General features: G+C 47.1%; 1 protein-coding gene across 5 annotated transcripts in view; it reads left to right on the top strand.

The window, feature by feature from the left end:
* The first annotated feature begins 349 nt into the window (after positions 1-349).
* Positions 350-12,492, top strand: part of LOC125428611 (zinc finger and SCAN domain-containing protein 22-like) — a 30,903-nt gene continuing 18,760 nt past the window's right edge. For 2 of the 5 annotated variants that reach the window (XM_048489031.1, XM_048489030.1), the window contains exons 1-2: positions 350-1,038; positions 7,056-8,006. In XM_048489031.1, the coding sequence (XP_048344988.1) occupies positions 7,281-8,006 (726 nt within the window). In that variant the 5' untranslated portion in view covers positions 350-1,038; positions 7,056-7,280. The remainder of the gene's footprint in view (positions 1,039-7,055; positions 8,007-12,492) is intronic. The other 3 variants (XM_048489028.1, XM_048489027.1, XM_048489029.1) reach the window with 3 other exon arrangements.

Below are 12,492 nucleotides of genomic sequence, written 5' to 3'. Positions count from 1 at the left end.
ATGGGGCAATTCAAAAATTCGGAAAATGCTTAGCTCCACTCTTCTGTGTCATCCCCTGCCCTTGAACAAAAGGAAAACAATTCTTCATATAACATTTTCATAAAACAAATACAGTCCAAACATGTGTGGTGTTATGTATTATATTTTAAAAGAAAAATAATTGCAAAAATGACTCAAATTCCAACAGGGAGAATAATTATTGTCGGGTGTTGGAGAACGCTGTCGTGTCACCCAAAACTTTGTGACGGGTCACCTTTGACACACGCATCACAGGTTCGTCATCACTGAGTTAAGGTGTCAAACTAGTTTGCATGGAAGTTGGCCAGATGACTTTCAGACCTGGGATGTTAACCTGAAGCCTCCAGTTTCTGGTCGTAAAGCAGATTGCAGTCTGTCTCAGTCCTGACTTTGGCCAGAATTTGGAAGGAAAGCCCTCCAAGGAAAGCATGCCAAGGGGGCAGGCAATGGCAAACCACCTCCGAACATTTCTTTGCCTTGAAAACTATATGGGTCAGCTGTGGCTCGAGGCGGGCAAACAAATTAAACAGGGAATCCAGTCCACCCTCGAAAGCAGCCATTTTGTCCAGGAGAAGATCAAGGAAGTTTCAGGAGCTTTGCAGGCCTCCCCGGAGATTGGCAGCTCTAGCTGATGGTGATATACTCGACTCTAGGGAGTTTGTTGGCTTCTTGGGGAGACGCGCCTTGTATTTGGCAGCCTGGATCTCGTCCGGCTCTTGCAGGCGCGGCGTTTGCATGCCACGACCCTCCATTTGCAGCAAAGAGCAATGAGCCCAGGGCTCGGTAGGGAGCGGCCGAGAGCCTCTCTTCGGATTGGCATTGCTGCAGCCCCGCCATTGAAGCCACCGAGGAAGGAAAAACACAGACAGGGTCGAGGAGGAGGAGCTGCGCTGGGCATCTCCGGTGCAAAGAGCCGCTCCCGGGATCTGCAACCCCCGTCGGCCCCCCCTTGGATTTTGCAAGCCAGGGAGGCCGCCCCAACTCGCCAGGGGCTGCAAGAGCAAAGCCGGGCCTGCCGGAGTAAGTTGAGCTTTGCACACCTCCCGGTTTTTCTTCCTGGTTTAATCTGATTTCCTATCCACCCCTGTCTCTCTTTGGATACAGCTATAATTCCCCCCCTCCTCCCCCCTTGCTGCCACCAGCTCTCTTCTACCAGGGGGGTGCAAATAACATGAGCCAGCATGGAATTAAGTCTGAGTCAAAGCAAGGATCGTGGCCTGTTTCGGGTTTCTTTGGGCGGGGGGGTCATTAATTTGTTTTTATTTCTGGAGAGGTAGGTTAGGTGTGTTAAAAATTAACTCGCGGAATCCCTTCTTAATTGTATTGTGGGTCTTGATTATTGTGGGTAATGAAGGGAAGTTTCCAACTTCACTGAGGTTTGGTGGGATTGTATTCTTCTGCTAATAAAAGGCTTCTACACATCAAAGATCCAAAGTATTATGCCCCCACTCTACTACGGGTTGTTGGCAACCTGGTAATAATATTTTGCAGGTGCCATAAGATTAGCCATTCTGTTTGTCGGCTTTGAACTCAAGGTTCCTGTGTTCTAAACAGGGGCTAAATCGGCAGGCTTTGTCTGGCGGGGAGATAAGATAAATTTCTGATGCCAACAAAGAAGAATCTTTGTTGATGGTTTTGGCTGACGGAGCTGCTATTTAAAAGCCCAGGAGCAGGCCATGGTGGTGAGCTGGCAACTGCAGCCCAATCAGATGTTCAGGACATGATTTTTATGTCTTTGGCTCTGACCTATCCCACAGAGTGTTGTATGTTTTCTGCACTCTGTCGCTATGGTGTGATAGTTTTAGCTCCTGTTGTTTTGCCTGCATCTACAGCTGGCATCCTCTGAGGCAGCCATTCTCAACCAGGGTTCCGTGGTACCCTGGGGTGCCGTGAGCGTGTCCCAGGGGTACCGCGGCAACACTACCGCCCCCCTCATTTTTGTGGTGTCTCCCACCGGCGCCAGCAAGGACATGGAGCTGGCCCATGGGGCAGGGCCTGCCACAAGGTCAGCAGCCACCCCCCCCCTGCTTCCCTTCACCCTGGGAGGGGAAGGTGGGGGGTGGGGTGGCAAGCAGGGACAATGGGAGGGGAAGGTGGAGGGTGGCGGCAGGGGTACCGTGAGATATGAAGAGTGAGGTCAAGGGTACCCTGACCTCGAAAAGGTTGGGAAACACTGCTCTGAGGCATGTCATGGTAAGATGTGTTTTGCTCTGTGGCCTAGCGTGGAGTATTTTGTATAGTTGCTGTTTCCTCCACCTACCCAACTACACAAAACATTCCACGCTCTACCATGGATAGAAACACATCTTACCATGACATACCTCTAAAGATGCCAGGTGTAAGTGCAGATGATACCAGATTAGGAGGGCTAGCCAGTACCTTGGAGGACAGGGGCAGGATTCAAAATGACCTGGGCAGATTAGAGAGTTGGGCCAAAATGAACAACATGCACTTCAACAGAGATAAATGTAACATTCTACATTTAGGCAGAAAAAAATGAAATGCGCAGATATAGGATGGGTGATACCTGGCTTGACAGCAGTACATGTGAAAGGGATCTGGGAGTCTTAGTAGACTGCAAAATGAACATGAGTCAGCAATGTGATATGGCAGCCAAGAAAGACAATGCAATTCTGGGATGCATCAATAAGAGTATAGTGTCTAGATCGAGTGAAGTCATTGTACCACTCTACTCTGCACTGTCAGACCTCACAGAGTACTGTGTCCGGTTGTGGGCACTGCAATGTAAGAAGGATATTGGCAAGCTGGAACATGTCCAGAGAAGGGCAGCCAAAATGAACGCTTTAAAACAATACAAGTATTGTCGGAGACAATAAAAGTATTGTCGAAGGAGAGAATGCTGCTAGAACACGGCCATACAGCCCGGCAACCACACAGCACCCCAAAATGATAAAAGGTCTGGAATCCATGCCCTATGAAGAGAGATCTAGGGAGCTGGGGGTTTCTAGTCTGGAGAAGCGAAGGTTAAGGGGGGACATGCTAACTATGTTTAAATATTTGGATGGAGGGAGCAAGCTTGTTTTCTGCTACCTCAGAGACTAGGACCTGGAGTAATGGATTCAAGGTGCAGGAAAAGAACTTCCACCTAAACATTACCCTGTTTCCCCGAATTTAAGACATCCCCGGAAAATAAGACGTAGTAGAGGTTTTGCTGAAGTGCGAAATATAAGACATCCCCCAAAAGTAAGACGTAGGAAAGTTTTTGTTTGGAAGCATGTCCGACGAACAGAACACAGAAAAATAAGACATCCCCTGAAAATAAGACATAGCGCATCTTTGGGAGCAAAAATTAATATAAGACACTGTCTTATTTTCGGGGAAAATATTTATTTATTTATTTATTTATTTATTTATTTATTTATTTATTTATTTATTTATTTATACTTTCAACTTTTATACCGCCCCGTCCCCGAGGGGCTCCGTAGGAAACACGGTAGGAAGAACTTTCTGACTGTCAAGGCTGTTTGACAGTGGAATTCACTGCCTCAGGGAGTGGTGGAGAGGCTGGGTGGCCATCTGTCAGGAGTGCTTTGATTGTGTGTTCCTTCATGGCAGGAGGTTGGATTTGATGAGCCTTGTGGTCTCTTCCAACTCTATGATTCTATGAAAATTCCTGCTGTGAAAACCTTCGACAATAGTATCTCTCAGGGCTGCTATGAAAATTGTGTGCATGGAGGGAGAAAACCTGATAACCCATGCTGGCTCAATCTTGGAAGATAAGTAGGGCTGTCCTATTTATTGTTTGGATGGCAAGACTGCTGAGGGAGTCCAGTGTTCATAAGCAGAGTCAGGCAATGGGTAGCGTCCATGTCTCTCACAGACAGTGGGCATGAATGAAGCCTTGCCAGTTTTTTTTCCAGTTTATAGGGTGGCACCCTCAGAAGGCTTGGCTCAGACGGCACGCAGCAGGAAAGGTAGCTCTGTCACGTATGCATTTCCATGACCACAAAGGGATTTGTAGGTGATAACCAGTTCCTTGAATGGAACCAGAGAGTCCTGTGACGCAGAGTGGTAAGCTATAGCACTGCAGTTGAAGCTCCAAGTTCAATCCTGACAGAAAGGAGTCAGATTCAGGTAGCTGTCTCAAAGTTGCCTGAGCCTTCCATCCTTCCAAGTAAAGTGTAGACAATTGGGGAAGGCCATGGCAAACCACATCGTAAACATTGCCTGCCTAGTAAACATCATGATGTGAGATCACCTCATGAGTCAGTGATGACCAGGTGCTTGTAAAGGGGAAAATGGAACCTGGAAACTGAACAGTAACCAACAGAGGTACTGTAGAATGTGCGTAATGTCTGCCTAGTTCCTGATAGCTAGGCAATGGCATTTTGTACCAATTGTAGTCCAAGGGTAGACCTATATAGAGTACAATACGGTTGAAGCTTGTGGGTACCCTTGAATAGTGTTTGGAGGCTGCTGTTAGTGCATGATTTGACAGCTGGTTGGACCCAGTTCCTGGGATGATGTGACCCCAGTCCTGTAGCAATTACACTAGCTTCCAGTCCATTTCTGATCCCAATGCAAGCTGTTAGCTTTGTTCTTTAATGCCCTACATGACTTGGGTTCAAGGTATTTGAAGGACTGGCTTCTCCCATATTTTCCTGCCTAGGAATTAGCAGGCTCTGTCACTCTCACACTTCGAGAGACAGCTGAAGACCATTTTAGTTATGTTGGCATTTGATTAGTTCTTCTGCATACTGGAAATTATAAACTAATGATTTTAACTAGTGGTCTTTATGTGTTCTATCATTATTTGCACTGTAAGCCGACTTGATTTCCTAAAAGGGAGAAAGGCAGCTAATAAATGTTTTCAATTGGGGTTCCCCAATCATTTTGAGTCTGTGGGCACTTCTGGAATTCTGACGCGGCATGGTGGCACAGCCACAAAATGGCTGCCAAAGGAGGCAGTCAGACACAAAAATGACAGACACAAAATGGCTGCTGCAGTCAGGGCTGTATTATCCATAAGGCTACTAGGCTGAAGCCTAGGGACCCTGTTTGTTGTTGCAATTATTTAGAATCTCTATGATCCATTTCAGCCATATTCTGAACAAGCAGTCACTATGTTAAAAAAATTGAGTAGTTGCAAGGCACACTCGTAGTCAACCAGAGGCGGAGCTACCAGGGGACAGAGGGGGTGTGCATTGCACCGGTGCACGCCAGGGGGGAAATCACGGCGCCCCACCACACACTTACCTTAGTTCAGCCTGAAAGTACAGGCTGGAAAAGCGGCCTGTTCACTTGAGGCTGAAAACGGCCTGGTGGGAACTACACTTCCCAGGAGACCCTGCGAACCCCAAGGTCTCCTGGGAAGTGTAGTTCCCACCAGGCCGTTTTCAGCCTCAAGTGAACAGGCCGCTTTTCCAGCCTGTACTTTCAGGCTGAACTAAGGTAAGTGTGTGTGTGTGGGGGGGGGGGGAGGACGCAGAGTGTGCACCGGGCACAGTATGGCTCGGGCACAGTATGGCCGGGCACGGTATGGCTCTCTCAAAGAGAGAGAAAAAAAGAAAGAGCCATTGTGCTGTGAGGAAAGAGGTCAGCCGACTTTATTTCAACTGGGTTCATGTGAATACTGAACATGCAATCGATGGCATCACCATAAGCTCTGCTATCCAGAAATCTGCCTGTGAATTTGACATCTCCGTTAATAAGATAATTAGCTGTTTCCATATTGCTGTGAAACAAATTGTCTCTTCTATTGAAACGATTATCCATAAATTATATATTTCAATTCAAAAAAAATTATTCACTTCAAAATATTGCAGCATTGGACAATTATACTCCCAAAATGTGCTTCCCTGAAGAATTCTAGTTGAGCAATAAAAATATTAAAAATTGTGAGTAAAATTCTTCAGGAGACCTTCAAAATGGAAATAGGGCTATGCACTGCGGTCTAATATCTGCCATACCAGGGTCAGGCAGTCAGCTGTAGTGGGGTGAAAGATTGAAGAAGTGGCCACAGATGCCATGTTTAAATAAATAAATAAAGCTTTGTTATCTATATATATAAAAAGCTAACAATGTATTTGTTAGTGGTAGTATAACTCAGTAACTGCTCAGCCAATTCCCCTGAAAATTCCCAGCCACTATAGTCAGCCAGGTGAGAGTGTTTTTAGATGCTCACATACCTGAATTTTCACACTTGGCCCAGGTAAAACGCCTTTTTCCTGGCGCTCCATGGTGAAGGACATGAAGCTGCCTGTGTGTAACTGTCACCCTTAGAATGTTCGTGTAGCTTAGAATGTTCACTCAAATGGCCAGATATGAGCAGTGAAAACAGTACATAGGCAGTAACTCAAGTGAAAGTGAAACACATACACACACATGCACAAGAGGGAGAGGGAAGGGAGGGAGAGGGAGGGAGGGAGGGAGGGATGGCATGCAAGGGAAGAGAAGTGAGGGAGGGAAGAGAGTGAGGGGCGACATGCAAGGGACGGGAGGGAGGGGCCAAGCACCCTAGATTCCCTGAATACTGCTGTTACAGTTAAGAAAACCAGGCACGCATTACTCAGGAGTAAGCTCGGTACAGCAACCGTGACATACTTTGAATGGCTGTGTCGCGCCCCTCAGAGGGTTTCCTCAGAAGCGACACCCATTGCCACCAACCAAACTTACTCCCAGGTAAAGGATCATGACCAGCCAGCCTAGATGTGTGGGAGGGGTGCCTTTCCATTCCCCTCCCCCAAGGAATGCGGGCACACACATCAATGACATCGCACATTATCAGGCTGCGTGCTTGCATGAGCATGTACTGCTGGCCTCTGCAATTGATTTGCTGTTACTGTTCCTTTCCCATTTCACCACAATAAGTCACAGCAACACGTGGCCCGGCCCCGCTAGTGATTTTTCTATTTTGAAACAGGGAGATGCTGGAAAATAAGCTGACAACCTCAAAAGACTTTCGAAGGAAGTCACTTCAGTTACCTGTTCTTCCTTCCCTCCAACCCCCACCCCAACTCCAACTCTTGGTTGGTTGGTTTTTTCACCTTCTGTGTTGTGACTTCTTTTTGCTCAAGGTGGCGTTCCTCAGTTCCCCTGGAAGACAGTGCTTGGGATGTTCCTGATGCCTCCAGTTCCCTCATTGCTCACCTTCTGCTGTCACTCCTGAGACAAGATAAACAGCTCGAGACAGAAATCCTCTTTATATTTTTAATTAGATCAGGGTTCTGAGACCCTCAAAATTGTGCAGGGGTTAAGCGTCATTGCGCAGCCTTTCCAGATCTTTTGTTACTTGCGGGAACATGAAGGGGCAATCAAGTGCCCTTCCAAAAGAAGGGCCAGAAGGAGCAAGAAACCCTGTCAGCGTGACTCAGTCTGAATTCACAGGGGAGCGATCCAGCTGGAAAGCCACGCAAGAGAGCCGATGGGACCCCTCCAAGGGGATGCAGCAGCACTGGGAAACTCAATGGCAGGAATTCTTGAAGACTCTCCAGTCTCCTCACTCAGCATGGGGAGGCCCACAATTGGCAGAAACCCCCCTGTGGGATGATGCTAAAGCCTTCCTGACCTCCTTCGAGCAAGTGGCCCAGGCCTGCCAGTGGCCCAGAGAAGAGTGGGTGGCCCGGCTCCTGCCAGCACTCAGTGGAGAAGCCCAGCAGGCCTTTGGCATCCTGGAGGCCAGAGACAGAGAGGATTATGGGAAAGTGAAGGCAGCTATCTTGCGAGGGGAAGCCAACCGCATGGAAGCTCTGCGCCAGCACTTCCGGCAGTTCCGCTCCCGGGAGGTGGAAGACCCACGCCGGCTCTACAGCCAGCTGCAGGAGCTTTGCCACCAATGGCTGAGGCCAGAGAGGCACTCGAAGGAGCAGATCCTGGAGCTGCTGATCCTGGAGCAGTTCTTGGCCATCCTGCCACCAGAGCTGCAGAGCTGGATCAGGGCAGGCGGTCCTGAGAACTGCACCCAAGCTGCCGCCCTGGTGGATGATTTCCTGCTGACCCAACAAAAGGCTGAGACTTGGAAATGGCAGGTGAGGTTATATTTATATTTACAAGAAGAGCTGGCTTTTAGACCCTGCTTTTCTCTACCAAAAGCAGTCTGAGGCTCATTCCGCACATGCAGAATAATGCATTTTCAAACTGCTTTCAGTGCTCTTTGAAGCTGTGCGGAATAGCAAAATCCACTTGCAAACAGTTGTGAAAGTGGTTTGAAAACGCATTATTTTTCGTGTGCGGAAGGGGCCTTAGAGTGGCTTACAATTGCCTTCCCTTCCACTCAGACAGCTTTTGAAGTGGGGCAGAGAGAGTTCTCAGAGAACTGTGACTAGCCCAAGGTCACCCAGCAGGCTTCATGGGGAGGCATGGGGAAACAAACTCAGTTCTCCAGATTAAAGTCCACCACTCATAACCACTACTACACCATGCTGGCCCCCCCCCCCCCCCCAAGTCTCTAGTAGGGTGCAGAACAGTAGGTTATCGATATTATTTGTGTGTTAGACCAGCTTTTATGTTCTGACTGAAATTTCTAGCCAAGTTTTACAAATTAGTGCAGGGCAATATCACATATTATAAAAACTGTTAGACAACTGCATTGCCAACTGACCCAGAAAGAAAGTGTGCCAGTCAGTCCTTGTGCCCTAACCCTATCCTGGGCTGATTCCACATGGGCCAAAAACAGCAGTGTGAAAACGGTGTGGAAATGGTGTAAAAGGGTTTAAAACGGTGTAAAAGGGTTTATACTGTTTTCACACCATTTTCACACCACTGTTTTTGGCCCATGCGGAATCAGCCCTGGAGTCTACTTTTTGTGGCATGTAGACTGGTTGGTAACTGTGTACTATTGAAGGCTTTCACGTCCGGACTCTATTGGTTGCTGTGGGTTTTCCGGGCTGTGTGGCGGTGGTCCGGTAGATCTTGTTCCTGACATTTCGCCTGCATCTGTGGCCGGCATCTTCAGAGGTGTATCACAGAGATACACCTGTGACACACCTCTGAAGATGCCGGCCACAGATGCAAGCGAAATGTCAGGAACAAGATCTACCGGACCACCGCCACACAGCCCGGAAAACCCACATCAACCAACTGGCTGGTGACTCATCATCATCATCAACCTTTTTATTGGCATAAGTTTAAAATACAACAGGGAGGTTGAGGAAAATCAAGTTAAAATAAATAGGTTCAGACATTTCCTGCAGTTAAAACCATAAATAAATAAATAAACAAACTAAAATCTGTGGCGAATCTGCTGTGCCAGCGCCAGGAATTTGGCAACGTCTAGGGATCTCTGAGGAGACTGGTCACAAAGCAGAAAGAAGGATTTGACCTTGTCTGGTGAGTAGGCACAGAAGCTCCCGGTGTGCGGGTCTATATATTGTCCTCTGGATGAAGTATATAGTTCGCGAATCTAGGAGGATGTGCTCAAATTGTTTCAATGGCTTTTTGTGAGCAGGGACACGTTCTTTGTTGGGTATGGGATCTGGAGAAATCTGCCACTCAGGACTGCTGAAGGTAGGGCGCTCAGTCGGGCTAGCATTAAGGTATCGCCGGAGATATGGTGAAGATACATTGCAAAAGTACCTGGTGGTAGGCCCTTACCGAAGGGAAGAGGGTGGGAACCCTCCCGCAAAATGCCCTTCATGCATTGAGTAGATAGTGCTGATTTTCGGCGTCGAGTAGCCTTAGTTTATTGGCAGTTTGGCGCTTCATCCATGTTTATGAAGAAGCCCAAAGCGGGCCTAACTAATTAATTTTTTCCTTCGATCAGGAGGCTCCAAGCGGAGAGGTAGGAATCTGAAAAGCATTCGCTTTGTTAGGCTGTCCTGTTCTGGTCGGAAATGGAGGCGCAGCCAGCATCGGGGCCGGTGAGTACTGCCATATACGTGTTTCGGTGAAGATTTAGACCCACCTCCGAACATATGGAGAGAGATGACACGCTGTTCAAAATTCCAAAGTTGAAGCTTCATAAAGAAGCTAGATTGAATAGACTCAAGAGGCTTCAGGATTATGATTTAGCCAGATTGGAGCGCCTTACAAGGTTTTCGGGATCAGTTTCGCCTTCAAAGGCTCTCACCGCTGCTGGGACGCATTGACCCCTTTGGGAGCAGAAGAAACGCCTAATTGCTGTCACAAGCACTGGTTGGTGGAGAGGGAGATGTACGGTACTGCTCGGGTCCAATTCAAGCTATATTGGAAACGGATTCCCAAGTAGTTGAAACTTTTGACTTTGGTCAATTCTGTTCCCACCTCGATAGACCATGCTGCTGGCTTCCACGCTTTTGAGAATGTCACCATTTTAGTCTTCTCATAGTTTATTGTAAGTTGATTGCATTCGCAGTAGTCTGCAAAGGCGTGGAGAAGACGCTTGCGGCCTATCTTGGTATCACGAGCAATACCGTGTCATCGGCATACATAGAAGGTGGGTCATAGCGTTGCTAAGGATGGGGGGGTGAGCTCGAGCCGTTGGAAGGGAAGTTGTAAGGTCCTGTAGAAACAGGTTGAAAAGAAGAGGGGCAAGGACACAACCTTGCTTGACACCCTTATGAGAAATTATTTCGGGGGGGCATGGGCCAGTGGGATTGTAATGTATGCTGCAATTGGTGGCAGCATAAAGTCTTTGGACGAGAAGAAGCAGCGCTTCTCTATCCCCAGAGCACTTAGTTTGTTCCAAAGATGTTGCCTGGGGATGGAATCAAAGGCACTCCTCAGGTCGAGGAACGCAGCATATAGTCCAGAGTTCTTGGTTTTTCCATATTTCTCGGCGAGGTGCCTCAGTACCGCACAGTGGTCGTGACGTGGAGTGGCCCTTGATGAAACTGACCGCTCAGGACTGCTGCCAGGAATGGCCCATTCCAGAAGTTTCTCGCAGAGGTGATCCGCGTACAGTTTCCCTGGGATAGATAGGAGGCTGATTGGCCTGTAATTGGAAGGTGTATCATTATTTCCTTCTTTAAAAAATTGAACAACAGTGGCTTTGGTCCAATCTTAGGTAATTGGTCAAGCTATTATCAATTGATGCAAAAAGTTTCGCCAATATAGGAGCCCAGTTTCCGGCATAGTTGGTAAAGATTTCAGGGAATAGGCCATCCGGACCAGGGGCCTTTCCATGTTTGAGTTTTCTAATAAGGCGGAATACCTCGGTGGTAGTGACTCGAGGCCATCTGGGCAGGTCTTCAAGAGCAAGTAGCTCCACATCGGGTTGATTGGAATCTGGGTCAGAGAAGATTTTATTGTAGTGCTCCCACCAAGTTGAAGGGGTGATAGAGGAGGCCGAGATGTATGCGGTAGAGTTGCAAGAGCTGCCCTTTGAAATGAGGGTGGTTCCAAAATCTGCTCGGTGTTCTTTGCGTTGATTGTAGCGAATTGTGATCAGCCCAGTTTTTTTGCACCACCCTCGCCTCTTTATAATCAGGGCCTTTCTGGAACTGGGCTTTGAATTGTTGGTATTCGGCCATATGATCTGGCAGCTCGCATTTTCTAGGAAAATAATGCATGAAGGGCTCTGAGGTAAAAGCTTTCATTTGATAGCACTCTTCGTCAAACCACCTGGATGTTTTCTGTCCTGCGGCTGAGTATGGCACTTTGTTAGGAAGAGTAGCCTTTATCCAAGATGATAGGGATTCATACACCAACAGAGATCCTTCTAAGGAGGGAGTGTCAGACATTTTTTTGAGGGACTCTGACAGTAATCCTTCGAACCCTGCATTTTCCAAGGAGAGTTTGCACCTGGAAGACCATTTGGTGCAAGGAGCCAGGATGTCTTCCATCCTGGCTGGTGACACTTATTTTCTATCTGTAGGTGATGCTGCTGTTTGTGAAAAAGTTGGTTTCCTTAACCCTAACAACAGAAGTGATAATCTGTAGCAGAGGATTGAATGTTCTTTTCCAGTTGAACTCCTGCTGCCAGACCCCTATCCCCACGAAGATCATATTTGAATTTTCTGGAAGAAGTGCCACGTGTGGTATAGATGATTGTGCCTGCCAACAGTTTTTGGAAAATGGGCAGGTCTAGGTGGGGTTTTTTGCCTGACAAGCCTTTTGATTATCAATTGGAGATCTGATTGGCTGTGCAGATTTTTTAAAACGTTGCTTATGCAGCCGCTGCCTCCACAGAATCTTCAGTGTGTGACTGAAAATAAGATGTGTGCACGTGTTTTAAATGTGCGCGTTCATTATGAAAATTGGACAGAATAAAAACTAAGCATACAGCAAACCCAGTATGATCAAACAAACAATAGCTGTGACAACAGTGAAGAAAAGATTTCTTATAACATAACTATACTGTTGTTATTACATGCCAAATACAAGAAACAGTTATAAACCAAAGTTAATTTCACTCTTAAAAAATAAACCGCTTCAATGCAGAGCTTTGTGATTAAGGTAAATCACAAGTTAAAGTCCACAATAAATTCCAAAAGCAAAAACTTTTAAAGCTTCTCAGTACTGAAATTAAAATATTTTCTTTTTAAGCTTCTCAGTATGAAGTTTGCAACTGCTGTACTTTCTGTAATCAAGGGAAGG

Source organism: Sphaerodactylus townsendi, linkage group LG03, assembly GCF_021028975.2.
Source record: "Sphaerodactylus townsendi isolate TG3544 linkage group LG03, MPM_Stown_v2.3, whole genome shotgun sequence".
NCBI lineage: Eukaryota > Metazoa > Chordata > Lepidosauria > Squamata > Sphaerodactylidae > Sphaerodactylus > Sphaerodactylus townsendi.
This window is presented reverse-complemented; position numbering and strand designations above follow the sequence as displayed.